The 24,001-nt window shown below is 38.1% G+C and overlaps 1 protein-coding gene across 2 annotated transcripts in view; it reads right to left on the minus strand.

Moving 5' to 3' along the window:
* Positions 1-422: 422 nt before the first annotated feature.
* The window catches only part of LOC120523740 (protein diaphanous homolog 3-like), a 933,584-nt gene continuing 910,005 nt past the window's right edge, over positions 423-24,001 (minus strand). For both annotated transcript variants that reach the window (XM_039745314.1, XM_039745313.1), the window contains one exon: positions 423-2,026. In XM_039745314.1, coding sequence (XP_039601248.1) covers positions 1,770-2,026 — 257 coding nt within the window. In that variant the 3' untranslated portion in view covers positions 423-1,769. The remainder of the gene's footprint in view (positions 2,027-24,001) is intronic.

Below are 24,001 nucleotides of genomic sequence, written 5' to 3' on the forward strand. Positions count from 1 at the left end.
CTGTATTGCTTGCAGAAAAAAAAATGAAACAAAATTGCTTTACGAGAGTGCAGGTTAGATTGGCCTCCTAATATCTTTGGCCAGCATTTCACTTTTTCTACTTATTAATTAAAACAGAAGCCATACCCACTGCGTAAATTGTAATTATTCTTATGCTACATTATAAACCCCAGTGATTGCAGGTACCTTTTCTTTATTGCATAAATAAAGCAATTTGTAGCAGTGCCTATAATCAGGCTCATATTAGCGGTGTTCTGGTTGCCAGCTGAATCTTTTTGTGCCTAATGAAACAAGATGATATTAATGACCAAAAGAAATCCAATTAATGCTGCCCCCAATAAGAGCTTCCTTACCAAAACAAGTAAACAGTCATGTGGGCTTCCCTTTTACTGCACAAATGACGATAGCTGCGACAAATGAGATTGTTTTCCATGCAGTCTGTTTATTTTTTTGATCCAAAAAATTGACAATAATTAAGACACAGAAATTAGGGAGGAGGTGGGGACGTATTTAAGAATGGGGAGAGGGCGGGTGGTGCCAGTTTACCTCTTCTCTTGTCTGATTTTCTTCTAATTATTGCATTTTGTGAATAGATTATTACACTTGTAGTGCCGGAGAGAATATACGATTATTAAAATTAACTGTGAAAATTCCCTCTGTGTGGTTTAATCCAATTCTACAACCTACCGCAACATACATTTATTGGAATCCAGCTGGGGAGAAGTTTCAATTTGCAAGATGAATCTGCTTACCGCAATTACATGTTCAATCATATGGAGATAATGAAACAAAAAAGTTACTTTGGATGTTAATGGCATGCAACATTTAGCTCCGCTGAAGCACTAACAATTGTGGCAGGATTACTTGCAGAAAAGAAGAGCGAAAAATAATGAACAGAAAACATTACCAAGAGGGAATTTGTAGGACCAGTTACAGTAAATGCCTGTCTTTTGAGTGTATATAGAAACCACATGTGCATTTTGGAATTGCCGGCGTATATACAATCAGCATAGTCTACAATACTTTGGTGTGCGAGTGTGCTTGTGCAAAAAGGATACTTGCAGAATAAATACACTAAACTCCAATATAAAATTTAAATGACTCTTACTAATAAGAAAAAACACATATCAACACTGCTGTAAAATTCATTTAAGCACGTTACAAGTCCATTAAAGGACATCAGGCCATTAGAGAACAGCCCACTATTTTCCTGCTTGTACATTGCAATTTGCTTTTCTACAGTAAGATACTTAACATACCCCCAACTTTTAAATTAACACTTGGTTTACAAGTGGTGGTCCCTGTGGCTAAAAGAAGACTTAAAATTTCAGGACATGCTTTTAAACTCTTAACAAGTTACCTGAGCAGAGATGAAAATATCTGACAGGCTAACAGGTTGTGCCGGTGTTCAAATGTCTCTCAAGTTTGGAGGTGTTATTAGCATCTACTCCCACCGACGCAAAGAAAACAAAAACTCTGACCACCGCAATAAGACTTGCAGTGATGTGGTGCCATCTCGACCCCGAGAACAATACAGCACACCAAATCATAACGTACCCTATTAATTTCTCTTCAGCTCCTAGCCTTTAAATGTTATTGAACAAAATGTCAGAAGCTGAAAAAGGTTAAGGATCTTCAAATAAAGGTTAATTGTGAGTCGGTATGTGATATAACATTTCAGCTTGTTAGAGAAATCACTGTGTAATGATGCTGTGTGTTTAAAAAATTGCAAGAGCTTGGGCTCTTTTATCTGTTTTGGGTTCCGTTGTCTATAAGGCGCGCAGCCTGGCCAGGAGTGCCTCCACGTCGCTCTCGCCTTTTGCTGGACAGCCGGCCAGCTCGCTCTCCTTGTCCCGGTTGCTCGGACCCGCGTGCGGCTCTCGCTGCTTTCCAGACACTTTGCTCCGTGTGGTGGATGAATGAGGCTCTGTTTCATAATTAAGCTCCTTGGCGACTGGTGCTCTTGTCGAGTTAAAATTGATATTCTGCCGAGAACGTGACCTTTCCAAAGGTGCCTTCAGGTTTTCTGCAGTTGGAAAGAAAGGGAAAAAAAAAGAAAGAAAGAAAAGGAGAGACAGTCAGCTTGGTGGGGGGGAGCTGAGAATTCTTTTATCAAGTACATAACAAGGGGAGGCGAGGTGCTTTGAGTCTGGGTCACTTAAAGCAGAGCTATCATTAGACCAAAGGAGGTGGACGGGCAGGTCCAAAAAAACCGGTGTCAATCATAAGGAACGCAAACAGAACAGAGAGACTGCTAAAATAATTAAATGGAAACATAAGAACCCAAAAGTGGCCTGTTTTGAAGTCAGACTTCTTCTGAGCAAATTCTGCCTCAGGGAAAAAAGGTACCCATGTAGGCAATGCATCTTTAATGGACTGATTTACATTTCATATTTGCATGTTAAGCGAGACAAGTGGGATGGCGCTTAGTGTTGCAGACAGTCGTACATCTTCACCTTGGTTAGTCTAGGAGGAATTGTGAACAACACAGATGACATGTGCCACTGTTTAATTTTAAAAGAAAATCTATTTTCTTTCTGCCCTGATCCATTTCCCTCCATTAGTTCAGTAATAAGTGACAGTGTTCTTGCTCTATTCCACACAGTGAATTGTCATTAAATGGCCAAGGCTCAAATCAGTTGTATTTGTTTCTCTCTCTTTTACAAGGCTCAGTGACATTGGATGTTCGTTAAGAAACAAATCCCATTCTCCTTTTTTTTTTTTTCTTTTTTAAACAAAAGGAAACTCCATATTCATGTAACCTTGAACAGGGCTTGAAAAACAGCGCTGACAAACTTGACGTGACATTTAAAGTTTTTCAGTTATTCTGTAAAAGATGTTCTATCATCCCATCAGTAATGACTTTGGAGAAGAAGCAGTCGCACATGACAATGTGTTTTATGGGCAAGCTGAAAATTCTGACCAAAAAACAGCTTGTACATTAAAAGGCAGCTGCAGGAGATATTTACTGCAGTGTCATTTCTTGACCAGGGGCCTGCAGTGATGGATGAGTATTTTACACAGTCCCATGGACAATCTCAACAAATCTCCAGGAATAATCCCCTTGAGGTCAACTGGAAGAAAGGCACGGACCCACTACTGCACTGGCTATAATAAACTGAAGCCATATCCTTAAAGTTGAGGGGGTTCTGTTTATGACAAATCAATTGCCCCACCAAGGCTCATAAAACTTTGCCCACTACATGTTAGTATGAGTGTAACTATACTCTGTTCAGACTGACAAAGAGCAGGTTAATCTTCCTTAAAAGAGCATATTCATTCCTCACTGTGACAAGACAATGTGCTTTAAAGTTGAAACTTTCTTTGATTTCATTAGCAGTGAAAGCATAATGACTAACCGCTCTTTGCCGCGATTCACTTTAATTAGAGTTCATCTCACCACATCTCCTACATTGGCCACTGTGGTCTCATTAACCTGTCTCAGCTTTGTTGTCGGGCTGATTATGGACCTCCATTGTGTTTTTCTGGCTGCTTTTCTCCTTCTGTCACTACTGATGCCCTTAGCTGGCTTGCCCGAGGCAATGCTCATTAGTTCTGTCTGCTTTGTGGCAATCTAAGCACTGCAGCTGATTGCCTCTTACACTGGGGTGCATGAGGTTGATGCAATGGGCACCAAAAGTTTGTTTTCTTCTTCCTAAATGTTTTGCTGAGTACTAATTCTGCACATTAACAGGAGGATCCAAAACATAACAGTACACTTGAAAATGGTAGTCAGTCTGCTGTGGTTGGTGAAAGGCTTCAAAGAAGAACTCGGGTAGTAAACTGGTTTTCATGCCAAGCAAAATCAGCACTGGTGACTTTCCTCATTAGACCTTCCTCCTTTTACTACAAGACTGGACTTACTGTGACTGCCATTAGATCACAAACATGCATTCTCACTTCATTAAACTCACAGAAAATTTTGAAATATTTATAAAAACATGATCAGTTAACCAGGGCTTCGGGAAAAGGAGGTAGAGAAATCCAATTCTTGATTCAAATAATATGTGTAAAATATGGTAGAAATTATATTTAAAGCTACCTTTTTCATAAAACATATATGAACTATGCAAGAACATATTTATCATTCTGCAGAGATCTTTCATTAAAGAGTGTACTGGTGGCTTGGAGGCTAGGGATCTGCGCCGGCTATTGGAAGGTTGCCGGTTCGAATCCCATAAACGCCAGAAGTGCCTCTGCTCTGCTGAGCCCTTAACCTACAATTGCTTCATCCCGGGTATGACGTCAATCTGCATCCAGCCTGCAAGCAGGTCCTCCAACTTACTGGGAAAACCTGGGAGTTGAGGGAAGGACTGGCACTCCGGACACCATTAAAAAAAAACACACACTGTTCAGTGTGGTGCTGAGGTGTCACCTACTGCCCTCAGCTCCCATTCCAGGTGGTCCGTCATGTGGTGGGTGTAGCAACATGCCATCAGCGCACGCCCCCAACGTCTCTCCTTTCATTAACACTAAATATTCAGTAATGCAACTTGCCTAATGTTTACGTCACCCTCTGGAGTGTAGACTGGGGTGCCTCTTCAAAGGCCCCTAAAGATGGGCTGCTTCAATTTTTTTGTTACTATAAATAAGCAAACTAAAGCTGTCCCTATTGTTTGTCAGTTGGCATGGTGGCCTGGTGTGTGGCAGATTCAAATACCCTGCTTGGATGTTGCCCTTACGGCGTTTGCTCAAGCTGCCTGTGTCACTGTGGGATAGTGCTGGGTGGTATACTAGTTCATACCGAAAACCATTTTTTATTTTTGTTATGATACGGATTTTTCTTATACCGCAACACCGGTTTAAATTGTCTAAACAGCGTTCAGAACGTAGCGCAGCGGGAAACTGTTTAAGAGGGGACCTTTTTCCACTGCTACACCGCTAAGCACATACAACGGAGTACATGTGTTAGTGGAGGTGTTGCACGGTGAAAATGGACAGAGAACATTCCGAAACTGAAGCCGTAGCAGACGATAAAGTTGAACATGATGACACAGAACTTTTGCTGAAAAAAAAGTAGTCACGTCTGTTGCCCGGAGATACTTTTAAAAGGTCGGATGTGGACCATTATGTTCAAATCTGTGAATATTGTTTCTATACTACTGGATAATACTGCAAGCCAAGCTGTACTTGTTTTATTTTTTTTCAATACTGTGTAATGTACCTGGGTGCTGTGTAATAGTGTGACGACATGTTGACTTGATTCTCACCGTTTATGTCAAGATTAAAGTCGACATGTTGACTTTATTCTCGTAATTTGTCATTAAAGTAGAACATTGTAAACTAAACTTCATAGTAAAATGAATATTTAATTTACTAGATTTTCTCAAACCCCGTCATAAGTTATGTAGCACATTAAATGCTTTGTGTTAAGGATGAAGTTTAGTTTACAACATTCTACTTTAATTATAAAATAAACTATGAGTATAAAGTGGAAATGTCGACTTTAATCTCGACATATACTTTTTTTTTCTTCACCGTGGCCCTAATATAGGGCTATACCACAAACAGCATTATAAATGCATGTTGCAGTTTTATTATTTATGTATATATTGTAGCTTAGCTTGAAGCAAGGTCCATATTAATGCAGTTTGCCTTAATGATGCTTCATTTGGTAAAGATGTCATCACCAAGTTGTTTTATTTTATTTTACTTTTATTTGGTGAATACTGTGTAATGCACCTGGGCTTGAAGTCTTGAAGTAATAGTATTATTACTGGAAGTTGCACTATTATTTATTTTATTGTGTGACAGATAGGGGGCAGTATCGCTCCCTTGAACCCCTCTTCAATACGCCAGACACCAGATAAAAGTCCAAATGTTTACTTTATTTATACACAACAGTGCACAAAGCACCCTCTCCTCCACAATACTCATTAAACACAATGATAATCACAATAAATCAATCCACCACTCCCAGACGCGTTGCCCTCCTACCACCCAGCTCAGCTCGCCATCTGGGAGCTGCAACAGTCCTTTTATATTCCCTGACCCGGAAGTGTTCCCAATCCCCAGTCCATATGATTCTTTATCACTTCCGGGTCAGGTACAAGTCCTTTTCTTCACCCCGGAAGCACGTCATTCGGATGTACTTCCGGGACGTAAGGCAAATACCCATCGTTCCTCCCTGCAGCGTCAACTAGTGGTCCCCATGGTATCCAGCGTATATGTATAAAAACTCCAATGTCCATGATGCCCTGCTGGTCTTCCGGGGACCTCCATACTGCAGGGAGTGCTCCACCTGGCGGCTTGGGGGTATTGGCTGAGATGAACGGCCGGCCATACACCACAATTGTTATTATTTATTAGTTTAAATATTATGCAGTTTAATGATGGTAAAGTTGTTTAAAAAGCCACTTTAACGTGTCAGTGGACAGAGATTATTAATATTAACAAAGTGTAGTTGGTTTACAAAAAATACTATTTATTCCTTTTCTAAGACATGTTCAGTGCAATACAACTTTTGACAAGCACCTCTGGATATTTTACTAAGTCTTAATGCCTCTTTGGATGGTTGAAAATATGTTGTCAAAATTTTAGTTTAAGTTGTTTGCAAAATTTGTTCAATAAAAAGATTCTAAATTTTGACTGCAACTGTCATGCAATGTGATTCCTTCTCTTCATTAGTGCCACCCACTTGAAAACTATCACTTTATGAGGCCATGCAAACCTATATTAACACTTGTGTGCACATTAAAATGTTTTTTTGTACAATGTACAATTCGCATGACAGTGGAATAGGTTATTCTTAGCCAGTCTACTGCAGGAATTGAAGTGGAAAATGTGGTTAACATCCACTCATGCATGGAAAAAAATACCGTAAAACCGGGATAATTTAGAAAAATACTGTGATATAGAATTTTGGTCATACCGCCCAGCACTACTGTGGGATTACGTACAGGTTTGGGTTAACTGCTAACTTTAATATGTGTATGTGTGTGTGAGTGGGCCCCACAATGGACTGGTTCCCTGCCCTGGGCCGTTTCCTGCCTTGCCCCTGCTGCTGCTCGTATAGCCTGTAATGCCCTCCTACGCTGAAATGGATTAAGCAGGTTTGAGAAGGTTATGTTGCGTTTTCACAGGTTACCAGCCCCTTCATCAGCGTTACGCTGGGCAGTTGGTGACCACCTTTCTGTGACGTTACTGCAGGAAAAATGTGCTGGTAGCTGCTGGGGTGACATTTCAAAGACTCGTTTTAAAGTACAGTGACTCTGTTTTCTAGTCTTGTTTTATTTTTTATGCAAATGCATAAATGTAACTCAGCCTTAATGATATGTTTTTTTTGTAATAAATTACAAAGCATATTAGCAGTAAGATATGATCAAAATTCCAAATTTTTCAGCAAAAAAGCAGAAATCATTTGCAAATTACACCAAATGACTGCTTTGAAATGCAAATGATGCAGGGATGGCTAGTACACCTGAACTTAGGTACAAATAAAAAGAGCAGAACTCTAATGTGAATTACAGTGTGTGATTATTTACATGTTAGAGGATTACTCTTTTAAAAAGCTCATTGTAAAAAATATCAATTATAAATAAACAGATGCTGAATGTGTAATATATTTCATCAGCCTCCTCACATACCTCCTGCATGGTATGTTTGTTTTTTGAGGTGTGAGAGATCAGCAGTTTACATACACATATGTCAACTATTCAAATATAATTCAAATTTATTTATTTTAAAAAAAAAAGGTCTTATTCAAAGGCAAAAGCAGACATTCAGTTGTAAAAGAACAGCTGTTTGTTGTACCTGCACTCATTACTCCATATGCAATATGCAGAGCTGCAGTATTTCAAAGATCTGATTTTGCACTTCACTGCCATGATCAGGTTTTTGGAATATGAATGCAGAGCGTGTTATTTTTATTAGTAAAACTTAAAGCCAGACCCCTTCACAATGTGGCTTTGTTTTCATTTTTCTATCCCACTGCTCTAGACTTTGGTCCACAAGAATACATGAAGCAGTTTTTCTAAATACTTTCGTGATGATTTAAAAGTATCTAATTCTGTCCCGTTTATTCTTAAACCTGGGAACCTCAAATGTTGAATAAGGTGTAAGTGGAAATATTTTGGACATCTTTTATTAAAATATTGCTGCATCTTTGAAGGAAAAAAAAAAAACAATAGACAGATTGTACAGACCCTGCCTTGATACTGTGACAACCCCGCTTCTTTTCCAGGCAACTCCAGTGGTGCCTGACTGCTTTTTATTGTGAATGCCATGATATAAACGGCACCTTGCCGTGGTCACCTCCAAAATAATAAAACAAGTCTGCCTTCGACCTGCCGGCCTCCCACCCTGACACAGTCTTACTAACTGATCCAGATTCCTCCTGATCACTGTCAGAACAGCGAGCCATAAAAGTAGCCGCGAAAATGAGATTAAATCCTTGTGAGCCACAGGTGTTAGCGCGGTGTTTCGCTACGTCATCAATTTTATTTTTAGCTTTTTTTTCCTTTCCTCATCGCGTATATGCAAACCATGAAACCCTTATGACAATGTTGCATGGTTCCCGTTTGTAGCACTCAGCTTGTGTCCTGTGCTGTGAACATATTGCTGCTACAAGGATGGCTGAGAGGAATGGGCCCAGGGCACCTCCGCTGAAAGAGCTGAGAGGGACAGAATGAGGGTAGTGCTTCCATGCCCAACAGGCTGAGTGGTTTAAGGTGTTGGGCACCCGTTGTCAAAAACTATGACTGAAGACATGATGGTGGCGCTGATCCCTTCTTTTATAGGGTGCAGATGTTCTGGACTTTGAAGACCCTTTAAATTAAATGTATATATTTAAATGACAGTTGCCCGAGTGCTGCTAGGAATTTGCTTTACTGTTGGGGTTTGTTCTTGCTGTGGCCGCTTTACCATAATAAACATTTATAAAAAAAAAAAATGAATGTACAAAAGTTCCTGTAACGCCTAGAATCATTAACCTAAGTTTGAATGTATTCAAATACGCATTTTTAATTTGAACATGTAAACCTAATTGTTTCACTGATTTGACAACACAGCCTCAAAATGGTTTGCTGCTTTACAGGGTACTCGGCAGGTTGGAGATGCATGTCAGTCTTTTCCCAGAGCATAGCCTTGTGCAGTTATTCCATTAGAATAAAGGGGTTGGTAGCATCATCCATAGAACATTGTGAGATCAATTGATGTTCCAGACAGAGGTGACACTAGGTGATACTAATAAACAGGGCCACGGGTTTTGTGAATGGTTAAGGGTGAGGTGTGGTTGGGGAAACTCTGCAGCACAGTATGTGTATCAAATAAATTATCTGTCGGATTTTCTCCTTTCTTCAGGTGATGCTCTATTCTGTATGAACTGTTATCTTCCATATTCTGATAACCTCTCCACATTAACATCTACACAAATGTATTGTAGCTGTAGAACGTTTGCTGACATTATTATTTTAATAAACTGTTTTACTTGCATGTCAGTTTTGACTACACATGTATCTTTGTAGATTACGCGGTTTGCATTTCACATACAGATCCATATCTCATCTTACTAAATACTGGCATACAGCATTGGATTTTGGGTAATATGTTGGTCAGTTGAAAATGCAGTTTGTTTTTAGGGGAGAAAAGATTAACAAGAAGTTAAGAAAGGTAAAGTTACTCCTTTATACCATATCTCAAGCTATGACACATCACTTCTATAAAGAGTATACATTAAAAACACCATTTGGTAATAGAGAAAAAAAGTCACAGTTTGTGGGTTTAATGAATGGATGCAATAAACAATGCAAAAAAATCACAGAAGTAAAGCAGTAAGGAGGCTGGAATTCATTATATGGACAAAACAAAAACGTAAAAACTGGACAAAAATTCAAACTTTGCAGAAAAGAAGGCCACACACTGCACAGGTGAATACAGTAAACCCCTCAGAAAGTGCACCATAAACAGACATGACAAAAGCACATTTTTCATATTTATATTTGAAATTTAATTTGTATTGCAGTTACGTTACTTTATCTTTCCTTGCTGGAAAATGAAAGTGATACGGTACAGGAAGGATTAGAAAACCCATGAGATATCCAGTACTTTGAGACACAAAACGAACAAGGTGAGTTTCTTCTGAAGGACCTATTAGAAGTGCTTAAGGAAGTGTACAGCAATATCTCTTACACAAATGTTTGTATAAGGAAGATCATTTCTTTTGCTGTTTGGTCCTACACATCTACAACATCACATAACATGAAGGTTTTAAGTGTTATTTCCTGTAATTTGCCAAATCTTTCTACACCTTACAAGTGGTCTTAGGTATAGTTCCCTCCATCTGTCCTGTAACATTTCATACATGATTAAGTCTCAAAAATAATTATATTCTGACCTAAGGAAGGTGCTGATGAATCAATTGGTCAACATTACCCATTTTAATTGTCGAATCAAGTGACGCGCAGGTTCTACAGTACAACTAAATCTTTGTTGGATGCGGTTTGGGCATTACGGAGCACTTGCGTCTGCCAGGCTCGATCACTGCTGAACTAATTTTACAGGCCTCACAGGTGACTTTATTATCCGCCAGCACATCATCACAAAGAATACGCTAGCAGTGGTAAACATTCATTTATTCACATTGCTCAATAATTCAAAGTTCTCTATTTTAATGTATTACTATAAGCTGGAGGTTTCATTAATAATTTAAAGACAATGAAATGAAAGCATTCAATAGGAGGAGTTTCATTTGGCTAGAATATACACCTTGAATGTAGCAGCAAATCTACTTGGTCCCTGAAGGACCCTTCATTTACAAGTACCTAATTATTTCAGTAAGGCTAAAATGTACATGATAGCAGCTACTCCTATCTTGGAGAATTCTAAGCACTTCACTTTACTGATGTGTTTCACTTCATACAAGAAACATACTTTGGGGCCTGCTGTTCAATCCCTGCTCTTTAAATTAGATTTGCTCTTCACTTATTGTTCAATTAAATATTTATGGATTTAGATTTCCGAGATCAACCCTGTTCAAAGTTCTAAACTTAGTTGTTTTTTGTTTTCCAGGAAAGAGCTATTGAAACATGCAATTTTAAACATAAGTATATATAAACACACATAATTTTACCAGGGATTTTCGTTTCTTCTCTCATTGTCTGAAAACAAACACTGTCTAGGTGAACTGTCAAATCTAAACTGCCCTGGTGAGAGAACGTGAAGTGCAATCAGATGATGAACTGCTTCATCTAAGACTGGCTACTGCCAGTGTCACAAGGGGAAGCACAGGAGCGTCCCATGTGTACACGAGGATACTGAATGTTTAGCCGCAGCAGAGTAGATTATCTGATAACTCGGTAGGAGCAGAAAACCAATCCAGGTAGAGTGAAAAAAATAAAATAAAATAAAATGCAGTTGGTGTAAAAAGCAGAAGACAAAACACAGTGGAGCAAAGTCAGTTGTCCTTCCTGCAGTGAAAACCTCGCAGCCAGCCAGCTGAACTCCCCAGCAAGAGCAGAATTTCTGAAGATACTAAAAACACACAGTAACCAGGTTTCCATCCAAGGAGTTTTTGCGAAAAAATATTTAGCGCTTCAAATTTTTTTTACCGATATAGCTGATGGAAATGCTAATTATCGATAAAATGTTGTACATGTTGACATAATATTTTTCCGTTTAACTTCAGCGCATAAATTCCATATCGATACTTCAGATGTCGCAAAAACTACATTGGAAACACTTTTTGTCAGGAAAAAAAGGGCTTTAACGCAAATAAATGTGTCACATGATACATTTTCATCACGTGCAATCAAAACGAGAATGGCAGAGCAGTTCGCATGGTCTGATGAAGAGACTCGTTATTTCTCGTGATGAGCCAATGCAGTAGCGGATAGGCTGGGTCTCCTGCTACTAAAAGGGGTACCTGAACTCCCTCCACATCAACTGTAGCCTGGGGGTGTCTCTCAGGATGTCTAAATAATACAAAATAATACAAAAACCGCAAAGGTCATTTATTTCATTATGTGTTTCATTATCTAAACATTTTTTTCTTATTATTAAATGGCAGATGTTTTAGCATATATGAGAAATTCTCTCATTAATATTAACTTTAGTTTTCTTTTTGATTAAACGTCGTTATTTTGTATTAATTCAAATTTCAGTCTTAATTAAAAACCTTAAGGGAAGCAGGTTACAGTACTAATTCAGTTGTTATCGCATTGAGAAGGGATTTTGAAAGGTAGGCTCACCTGTACAGATCTGATGCTGCAAAAACAGCTGCATCATGGGCACTTCCAGGAGTGCCAACGCAAATGTCACGTATCATGCACCTGTCGTCAACAAGGGCCTGGAGAACAATAGATGGCCACCCTTTGCGATTAAAGTAATCGCGGTAGCCTTTCGTCGGGGGAAGAATAGGCACATGCATGCCATCCAGCACACGGTAAATCTGTGGCACAAGATGCACCAAGGAATTGCGGTATACAATTTCATTGGTCTCCGCTACAGTCGGAAGTCTGATATAACGCCGCATTAATTTTTCTTTAATAGTGGTGCACACAGCATATACACATCGATGGATGGTAGTTTTACTACTGGAATGTTACACACATCCATAGATGAATAAAAACAAGTCTTAAAACTTGTAGAATATGTCCAGCCAAAAATCTTATCAGGCATTAATCAATGTCTTGAGAATACATAAATATAGTCCTGTGGTGGGTTGGCACCCTGCCCAGGATTGGGTCCTACCTTGTGCCCTGTGTTGGCTGGGATTGGCTCCAGCAGACCCCCGTGACCCTGTGTTCGGATTCAGCGGGTTGGAAAATGGATGGATGGATAATGGGTTGTTTAGAGAAAAAACATAATCATGTGATGTGAGTCTGTTATTACAAGTCAAGGCAGAACATAAATGTTGAAAAAATAGAATTACAGAAGCAAAACTACAGCAATAAGTAGAATATAGTTTGATGCTGGGGTCTTGTTGGGGTTGCCTTAATCCCAACAACGAGTTCTAGTTACTTTTTATTATCACAAGGATGTCTCATAAATGTGGAATGCATATTATCTTAAATGGAAATCTTTGCTGCTTCAAAGTGTATGTATTTGGTAAGTTTAAAGAGATATGGAAAATACTAAACGTATCCTTTACATTATAGCCTGCATTTTTTTTTTAATCCCACCTGTTATTCTGTAATGGCTACCCAGAATCCCTGTTGTGTGGAATTTTATAAACAGACCTGAAACAACATTTAATTCAATTAATAACCAGAGAATAAGAAAATAATTAGATCTACATTAGAGGGTACCTGTATTACTAACTTAAATCAAATCTAAACAAAAAGTGTAATAACAGTTTAAAATGTCTTTGCATTTTAAAATTCTGTTTGCTAAACATTTACTCTTTTGGAAATAAAGGTGTTTTTATAAACAATAGTATATTAATTAAAAAAAAAATCAGATTTGTGTTCTTACTGAAAACTCTCTTAGTGAATTAGACGTTTCCTTTGCTAATGCGGCGCCAAATGGTTTTACATTCCTGGCTGAGGAAGTGGCCCTGGGATAATTCTGTCTGATGAACTGCAAACTGTTTCTACAAATGTAAGTGATTTTGCAAACTCTTTAAGGCACTCATTAAATATTAAAACAGATTCCGTCACAATTGTAGTGCTAATTTACAATTCACAGGGCCGCATTCGTTGTTAATGACTGAATTTGGTAGCCTGTAATCTGATTTAACTACAAATTATGATCATGTAGTGTTTATGGAGGTTTTTAATATCCACATAAATGTGCAAAAATGACACTTAGACAATGTTTTACTTACCTGTTAATCACATTACATCTAATCATTACTGTACTTAGACAGTTGAGATAAAGAACTTAAATATTACTCAAATACATTATTTTTGATCCCTACTTAATTATATTTGATTTGTTTTTGCCGTTAGCAGTACAATTACAGATTAAACTGAGACTTTGGGTACAGTAGACACCCTTAAAACAAAACGTGACTGAAGCATATAGACACACTGGTTTAATAAGTAGTTGTGGTCACATATTAGAATGTCAAAAACCTGAGCAGAACTACAGGTCATCCAAACTGCACGGACAGACAGATTAAAATGACTGAAAACGCTCTCTATATACAGCCCACTCATTTCTAGACTCACAGATTACAACAGACATAATTGTCATGTACTATTTAGAACAGTTGCTAATCTAACAAATGGCAATTCTAAACTGCAATGCAAAATATTTACAAACACTAGCGGTGCAGTGAAATTCTTTAATGACAATATGAGCTCAGATTACAGCATCATCTTGCAGCTAAATATTACATGGGTAAACCCTCTCATGCCCTGTACATATTTTAATCATTTTCACTTGATAAAAGAACAGGAAATCATAACTTGAATTCCTAAAATGAAACATACTACTTCTCCCTTAGACATAGGCCACAAAAACAAATGAAAAACTCAATGTTCTAGTGGTAACTATTCTTAGTATAATAATAATAATAATCAACATCATCATCAACAGCAGTTCGTTACTGTATGGCACAAAGGTCTCTTTCAATCTTACAATTTCTTTCTAAAATATTTGAAAAAGTAGTCAGCTCACAGCTTCAGTCTCACCTTACACAGCACAATTTGAGACATTCCAGTCTGGGCTCTCAGACACTTGTTCATATTTATCAAACAGATTTCAGTTGACCGTTCTCCATCACTAGTTAAATATGATGCTCCACAGGGATCACTACCCATACCTTTACTATTTTCAACTCTAATAACTTCCACTGAGTACTGTCTTTAGATGACATTCATTTCCACTCTAATGTAGATGACACCCAGCTATACTTTTCTTTTAGATCAAATGATGCTATGTTTAAATAAAAAATGCCTCTGCCACTTGCAGCAGCGATACCATGCGTATTTGTGAGCATACAGCCCTGGGATATACTGGATAATCCAAGATCTGACAAACTCATGAGCCAATACAATAAACATGATGGCTTGTTCATTTCATCTCATTTGTTCTGCTGTTCATAATAACTCTTCTGGAGAATTAAAAACTGCTTTAACTGTCATATAAAATTAAACAGCATAGTCTCAGGTTTCATTTTTAACTAACAGAAAAATATGAGAAATCCATCCATTCGATTTTAATTCTTCTTATTTCAGCGCAGGGTCCTGTAGTACTGTGTGTCAAGAGGGAATCATTTAGGTATAATCTTCAAAATGAAGCATACATAAAATTGCTAGTTTTGTTACTTTAGGGACATATGAAAGGTATTTCAAATTATACTAAATATAAAATAAGATACCAAATATGTGTCTAGAGTACTGCTATCTTTATCATGGCACAATAAATGAAAATCATCAGACAATATCATGAAATATATGAAATAAAAAGATTAGTACGCATCTCATCTCCCTTTTAATTTAAAGCTATCAGACACCAGATAATATTTTAAACAAAAGTAGCATATAGTGTACTCTTGATGGGACTGCCATGGGACCAGAAGAATATCTTCATGCTCCAGCTGCCAGGCTCACTTAACAAGTCCCTAATGTTAATTAGTGTTAAGCTGTAGTCAGTGAAGAGGCACGTCCAAATGCAGCAGCTACTGGCATACACGTTCCTACAAAATTATCTGCTGTGTCACAAGTGCTCATTATTCTTAATGCCATTAACTTTGAATGCTCACTGAATGCTGCACCTGCCACATAATGCAGTAAACTCCAAACTGGCCACCGCTTGGCCCATATAAACTTGTCAGACATCTAAGATCATCTTGTCTTTTTGCAAGTCTTGCCAAAAGCTCCTTTAACTATGTGGCTCTTTCCCTGTGTCACTCCTTATGTGATGAGGTTTGACCATGTATAAAATTAAAATTATTCATAGAAGCCTTCATAGATCTACTGCACTTTAGATTGGTTAAACCTGTAGTTTTTGTTGGACATTGCTAATTTTTCTCTACATTCATTAAACACCAACATTTATTCATGTAATTAGCTTGTCATCCTACTAACTTGAACTGTATTTTTGTGCTCAGTGAAAATAACCTTATGATGTTATAAAAGGTATAATATGAAATATATGTAACCTGTAACCTGTCATGAGAAGGCTGTTCAGTTCAGCAGTTACCGACAGAAAAAAACATATTGTCTGTCCAGTTTGTCTAAAAATTACATTTCACAATATAAATAAAATACACAAATCTAACTGGAGCATAGGCTACATCAATTCAAACCCTCAAGTCTCCATGACCTCAGTTTGAGGGTGGTGTAAATGTAAAGGTAACATTTAATTTACTGCTTTTATTTTTGCAGCCTTTTACTCTGGATTTTACATATCATTACAGACTCATGCATTCATTCATAGACTGAAACTGCTTAACAAAAATGTGCTGTAAAAAGCTACCTATCCAATAATGTGTTTTTCTTTTTCCGGTAAATTTGGCAAATGTAGAACAAAATGAGATATGCGGTGCACAACTTTTTATACAAGATTAGAATTTTTTTCAAAAAGGTTTTTCCTATTAATAGCAGCCAATTTACAAGTCGCGCATAGGTGCAAACGATAAAGTTTCTTACCACAGAGCCACCAAGTGTTTATAATTTTCACCTATGGATATTTAACATATAAAGGTGCACTTAAAATATTTAGTAAAGTGGCTAACTCTGGAATAAAAACATAACCTAAACATAAAAAAAACAAAAGTAAGTCGGCTGAATATTTCAATGTGCGGCCCATGTTTGTATATGCTTTTCTATTTAGCCTGCACTGGCCCAGTATAGGTTAGTGAGGGTGTCTATCTGTGTGTGTGCCCTGCCATAGAATGACACGCTCAGCTGCTTTGGTTCGTGTCAGGGACAAGCACCATATCTACAAAACCCCAAACTGAGTAAGTGAGTCAACAAATGAGCAGACTGATGAAAATACTTCAGAGTATCAGTTATAAAAGGAGAGCTTAGTAGTGAAAAGTAGAAACACTCTTATCAGATGGACTACAGCGCAACCTGTCATTTCTGGGTCAACACAGGGAACAACCATCCACTCCTGGTCTCCACTCACTGCATCACTTCAACTCTGTCCATACTTCCTTTACATCATCTGGTTTTAAATTAAAACAAGGCTTTTCCAAAGTTTCAAACCTATGTGCAACTTCATAAATATCTGTGATCTTAGTTTAACCTGAACTTCATAATGTATAAGTGTAGCTGTGTTTGTTTAAAGTTTCTAGAGTACTGAGATGGCATTTAGCATGCCATGTGACACAAGACATTTCACAATCCAAACAAATTTGTTTTTTTAATACTGCATTTCCAAAAGAAAAAAAGAAACTTCTTACAGATGGCTGCTTCTGTAAGATGTTTTAGCTTCACACTAGTATAATATGTCTATGTTGTACTCTATTATGTTCCTAGCAATACATTCAATATTTAAAACATGCCAAATAAAGTGTCGGTTATGTGTTTTAGTATCAGAAGTGACAATCACAATCAAAACACTGAGTCTGTGTCACTAGTTATGGCCAGATATAAGCTAGAGCAGCGCTTCTAAACCTTTGGCCCGAGAGTGAATTGCTGGATACCTTAAATGGGTCTTCCGCCTAAGTTAAATTAAAAAAATAAAATAAACACATTAACAATTAGACTAGCTACTGTGTTAATGTAAGTGGAGACTAGTGCTTGCAGAGTTTACTGCTGCACCTGGTCCAAGGGATTTTTGTTCCTGCATACTGGAAAATTGAACCGACTGACAGAAGTCCAGTTACAAGCAGATGAGAACCTGAGATGCACTGCACGTTTCATCAAGAAAGCCAGTGAACACAGACACGTTCCTGAAATGCCTCATAGCGTTACCTACTCCACACTTTTCACTTCCATATAAACCTCACAAGATTCATCCTAAAAACCTGAACCAAACAAGAGTAATACAAACAACGCAGATTAGATGTACTTTTACTGTGAAGCGTGGCGAGTAGTGGCTGTTGGGTGTCATCTGCGATGTAGTACAAAAACATGAAGCCTTCAGCTATAAAGACATTTGGAAACAAAGCACATCATACAAATTTTAAAAAGCAAAAATGAAAATCTTGATTCTTCGCAAAAACATTCTACTGTAGTGTGTGTTTGTACAACAGGCCAAGAGGCACTTGGGGCATCATCTCATTGCGAATTGAACTGTCAGCTATATGTAAGCGCTCAAAATTGCAGAACAGCTCGTCTTCCCTTGTGCAATACATAAGTACACCGAAATTCTAGATGGGTCAGCCTCCAGCACACTTAAGCGTTTTCTTCTCTGTACCCTCTTCTCTTACTTCCAAGATCGACAAACTTGCAAAAACCGCACAAGCCCAGGTTACCCATTAGAAAGACAAATGGACACTAAATTTGACTCAATATTAAACTCCTGTGTGTCAAGGTATGTTTGGAGGAGTACCATGCTCATTTCATCTGTTATGTACTCTGTATTAATATGATGAATATGCATTTACTTGTATTTGTTAATATCTGCCATTAAAGGGAAAATGTTGGCAACTTTTACATTAAAATGGCTGGTAAAAGGGTCATCACTGAACAAAAATACATAAAACTGGGTCCCCAGGTCAAAAAGGTTGATAACCGCTGAGCTTGAGTGTTCCATGTTCTTGTTAGCTTGGAGGTGAGCCACACTAAGCTATCAGTAATGACTGTTTTACATATCTGCTTTACTGTATAGTCTACCGTCAAACACTTCAACACTAAGCAATGCTGAACACCGGCATAAACAAAATGGCTCTTACAAAAATTCAAAACCAAAAATTTCTTGAAGAAGCTATTTTCTTCCCTCAGTGAAGAGCTACGGTTTGACAAAACGTTTGTAATGCGTTTTGGCCAAATAACAAGATGGCTGCCATGACTTCACATGCTGACCAATGCAGCCATTGCTCCATTGAAAAGTCTAAAATGGCAGAGTGATGGTATCATCATCAAATAGTAACCAAACAGTGAAGACAAAAATATATTTGAAAAAGCTAAATGTTACATTTTCTGTTTGAAGTTTGATAGTACTTCTTTCCTTTAACAACTTGAATACAAACCATGGTCCATTCCTCAGTGATCCATGACATCTGGCTCTGTGAGAGAGACGCACAATCTGGTAAGAAGGTGACACCGAGCCTTGTTTCACAAGGAGAATCTTAAAACAAGATTCATGCCATGTGGACGCTCACACTCACTATGTCCACACGTTCTCTAAACGGCTACAGAGCCGTTTGAAATATCCACTGGACAAGGCCAGCTGAAGCAAAATGATTTACATTCACTGCAAAAAGCAAAGGTCTGAGATACATGAGCACTCCTCCCCACACTGTATCCCTGATGAAAGCGACAGATTCAACCCAAAGAACTCGCTTAGCTTGGTTATTCTTCTGCTTTATGAAGGCCAGGATAAATTAGAACTCTTAGTATTTAGCAAGCAGTCAGACAATTTCTTCTGTACAATCAATTATTATTTAGCATTTGATTTTTCTTAATAGTTTTGGTGATGTCTTGGCTATGGCATTTTATACCTTACTCTTTTAATGAAGTGGCTATCTATGATGCTGTGTGGTTGCCATGTGACTTCTGATATTACTGTGGCTATAATATAAAGGATGGCTGTGTGTAGTAGAATTTGTCTGACCTTTAAAAATATTAAAAGAATGATTTGTAAGGAAACCGAACAATTTATCAGGAAAAGTATGTTAAGGCAGCTTCACACTTAAACTCTTGTTAGTTTGCAGGATCTCACTACCTTGTAGATGCAGCAGTTTCAAAGTTCCAAAGTATTGTGAGCTTGGTGCACTTTGATGTGCTGCCTCACAGACGTGATGACTATATGAATGTTTTCCAGATATGGTGAGTTCAGGCTTCAATCTCAGCTCATCTTGTTTCTTTTTCCTTACAAGAGTAAGTCAGACAAAACTCTCTTCTGGTTGTGCGGTCTGAGACACATGCTTTCTGTACTTCCATGCTTACATATTTTGAACTTCAAATGTTTGACTTTGGCTTTTGGCTTATTTTAGTGTTGACATTTTGGCTTAATGTCCTCTTTGTGTACTGATCCTGGCAATGACTGACAATTCTAAAGGAAAGATCCTGTTAGCTAATTGATATCTCTGCCACTCAAACGAAATCATAACCAAATTGCTTTCTCATGTCTAAGGATTTCTGTGGAACAAACATCATACAAATAATGGGATCAGTTTAAGTCCCAGCTTTAAGTGTACAAACTGTATTAGGAGACAGTGAGCCATCTTTGTCATGGTGTAGTCCCCCTCACTCCAAGTTGTATGCTCGTGGTACGGTGAATGGGATCAGGCTGAGAGAGTGCAGCCAGTGCCTAAATCACACCTTGAGCCACAAAGAGGCTTACACAATCAAATACAAAGCAAAACTTCTCTGTTTTTTCTGTCGGCAAACTACGAGCTGTCAGTTCTGTGTTCCATTTAGGCTGGCCCGCTCTAAACCTGCCACAAAGCAGCTGCTGCCTTTTTGAAAGTGCGCCTAAAGTGCAGCAGCACATAAACAGACAGCCCATTAACATCCTTTAATAACAAAGTGAGAACCTGCGACACGCAGTAGGTGTCTGCTGCAATACTTTTACTAACCCCAGCATTTAATGTGACACATTACATGTAATTTTGCAGAAATTTCTGAAGCACAAATTGACACCTACTGTACCTCAAATACGACAGTAGGTCACAGTAACTTCCTGACAATCAGGTGTTTTGCATGTTTCTGATAACAATCAAACATACCTACTGGGTGTCAAACCGCCATGCAAATGAAGAGGTATCTCAGCGTGTGATATGCTAATTGAAGCCTGTGTTGATGTTAATTTCAGCACGGCTTCAAAATGCAGATTTGTTTTACTCTTGTAGCATTTGGCTAGCGCAAACACACCTTGAAAAGAAAAGCAAACAGGATTTAACATAATCCAGAGACTGGTGTCAAAACATGCAAGGTTGCGGCATCTGACGCCGGTTTTCTAAACCTTCTTGTCACGCTGCCATAATAACTCCCCATGTCTCAAAGAGAATTCCGCCCTCATTGTTTTCAAAAATGATTTTTTTCCCCCAAACAAACTTAGAACACCTCTACTGAATAGCATTTCAAAGACAGTAAAGAATAGGGAAGAAGCAGCCCCTTGAGCAGCCGATGCACTTGATGAATAGAATGTTAATTGTTTTTGATAAGGGAAATGAGACCTCACATGCAGAATCTCTCTTCATCTTGTCTGTGATGCCAGGAAAACAGTCCCTCAAACGCTTAATCTAGGCCAACATCAGATATTAAAAGTAAAAGGTTAGGGATCATCTTGGGACTTTAATTATGCACAAGCAAGCTAAAAACAAATTTGATCAGAAGACAAAAAAAACTCCATTTAGGGTGACTCTCCAAGAAGGAAGCTAAAAAAAAATAAACGAAAGAAAGAGACAAGTATGATGGAAATTTGAGCATCTGCTGATTACAAGGGAAGCTGCAGGACACCACCATTAAATCACTGAACCCTCTTGGCAGCGACTGGATACTTGGGCTCGGCAGGAGCTATATTCCAGTGGTAATTTACTAAGAATACTGCCAAAAATCTGAATTACAGTAAAAAAAAAAATACTTCATTGCTATAGTAAAAAAAAAAACAAAAAAAAAACTTTACATTGTAATTATAAAGAGGGATTTTAAATCTACTGTAGGTAATCAACTAAGCAGATTGATTCTTAGTCCTCATCAATTCAGCTACTTAACAGAAGTGTGAAGCATTAAAACTGATACATCCTTCAAAAGAGATGTAATGCCCTTTGTTGATAACTAAATTTAGTTTTATGAACCATTTATCTGCTGCAGCATTCATCTTTTGTCAACAGCCCCATCTCCCAAATTAACTAATTTTGGTGGAAAAGTCAATGATACCAGAGTCAAAGGTCAAATTGACATACATTAAACTTTTTAAATGTGTAGAGCAGAATGGGTTGCATTTGCACTGATTGCTCAGAATGATGCATTTATATGATAAAGACATGATTAGCTAAATGCAACTCACAGTGCATATGTGACCTGTTTGCCAAGCAAATGTGGGGATAAGGAACAAGTGGGAGCAAAAAGGAAAATCGGACCACAAATCAGCATGATGAGAGTGTAATTACAGCTCAGGCCGCCTTGCTAAAGGGCTTGCATAGCAATTGCGGGCACACTATCAAGTTAGCGGACATTCCTTCAGTGGTAATTAACAACACAATTCAAAAGCACTGCTGCTGAAAACCTGAAAGTCAATGGAGGTCCTTTTAATAAGGCAAGCAAGGCATATTTGTGGCTACTGGAGTGGCATGTCAGTGTGTTTAAATTTGAAAACGTGCAGGGAAATATCAAAAGGAGGAGGGCACCCTAAAAGAGCAAACACTTCTGGGATTGAAATCTCGGAGGAAAGCTGCTGCATGCAGTATTACAGTTGATAGCAAGCCTGTGTAATCTGGTGGCCTTTTAAGTGCTACCTGTGTGTGGAAAAGCAGTTTCTCGTAATAATTTAGAAAAGAAAAGAAAAAAAATTACTAAGTAGCCAAGATATGTTTTGTATCTTAGTGTTGCAAGTAAGTTTGCCCAGCAGAATAAATGGGTGTTGTAGAGTTTTAGTGCCATTGACATAGCAGGACAACAAAAGAGGGCAAGTGAGGTTAAAAAATAGACAAAGGTAAGTGAATTATACAAAGGTAAAATAAATAATAAAGTTTATGTTCTAAATAAAACACTTTCACCCACCTCATCACCCATATCACTTCTGCTCATAAAAAGGAAGCAGACATGCTTGGTGTGGTATGTGAAATTGTACAATCTGTTAATGATGGATAACGCAGTCTGCCCTTAATCTGGAACATTCAAATGAACATCATTGTTTGTTAGGCAGGGGTAAAGTGCATTTACTTATATTTTTGTCTGGAAACGATGCTGATGTTAGCTGCTGTGACAAAGCTAAAAGGTACCAAAAAGAGGCAGTGGGTGTGGAACTGAGTCAAGTCAGAAACCCCTCAGGCGTCTGCTAGAGATTGACTTGAATTGTGTTTGGTTGGCCTTGTGTTTGTCACTTCCTTCATGAACTCTCAAAAGTCTCTGAATGCTGGGCACTATGAGCTTTTACTGGAGGAACTTCAATAGAAACACATTACAGACCTCACCGCTCCAGTCAGGTTTTTGATCATCATTCTAGGAATGGCAAGAGTTTAAGACACATGGAGTTTAAGCTTCTAGTTGTGTCATCATATAGGCTACAGTCAGACATTTGATCTGCCATATGTTGGATATTTTAAGGAAATCAGCAGGAACATCAAGTGCCTTCTCCCTTTGTACAAGACAAGGCTCTCATCATCTAAAGTCTCTATAAGCAAATAATAAATGACTTCTTGGTCTTGGTTTTCACTTTTCCTCTAGAACAGACCACTTGAAGTGGTACATGTGTGTATATACCACATTGTGGGACACAAGCCACACACACATTAACATGTTTTCATTTAAAAACAGCATTCACACTAGTTTTACTCATGGTTATAGAAGTATCACCCCTCCATACTAAAATGACCAAAAATGCTTTTAATGTCATACCAAAAACCAGCTATCATTGAAGGAATGATAATACTGTCTGCACTTGCCTGTACAAAATGCAATTTAGAGCAAACACAACACGTGCCACGGAAAGCAGCTCTACTATGTTGGAATGGGTTTTTCTTCTGTGAAGTGTGACCAGTCAGGGAATGAGACATTGTAATAAGCAGGATCCTGTTTCGGAAGGGCCATGTAAAAAGCACAAACAAATCAGAGTGTGATTAGAGTCTATGTTTTTGCTCATCCACACCACAATTCTCTGACTGCATTTTCAGAAGTCTCTGCCCTGGGGTGTTAAAATGCTGCTGTGGTGGGGATGAAAAGCAAAAATGGAGACTGATGTTTGTGTTTTTAAACAAAAATGTAGTAGTGTGGACAGAGTCTGAGTGAATGAAGTTATATTCATTTATCACATATTTGTTGCAGTTCCTACTTCTCTC

The sequence above is a fragment of the Polypterus senegalus genome, chromosome 2 (assembly GCF_016835505.1).
Source record: "Polypterus senegalus isolate Bchr_013 chromosome 2, ASM1683550v1, whole genome shotgun sequence".
Lineage (NCBI taxonomy): Eukaryota > Metazoa > Chordata > Cladistia > Polypteriformes > Polypteridae > Polypterus > Polypterus senegalus.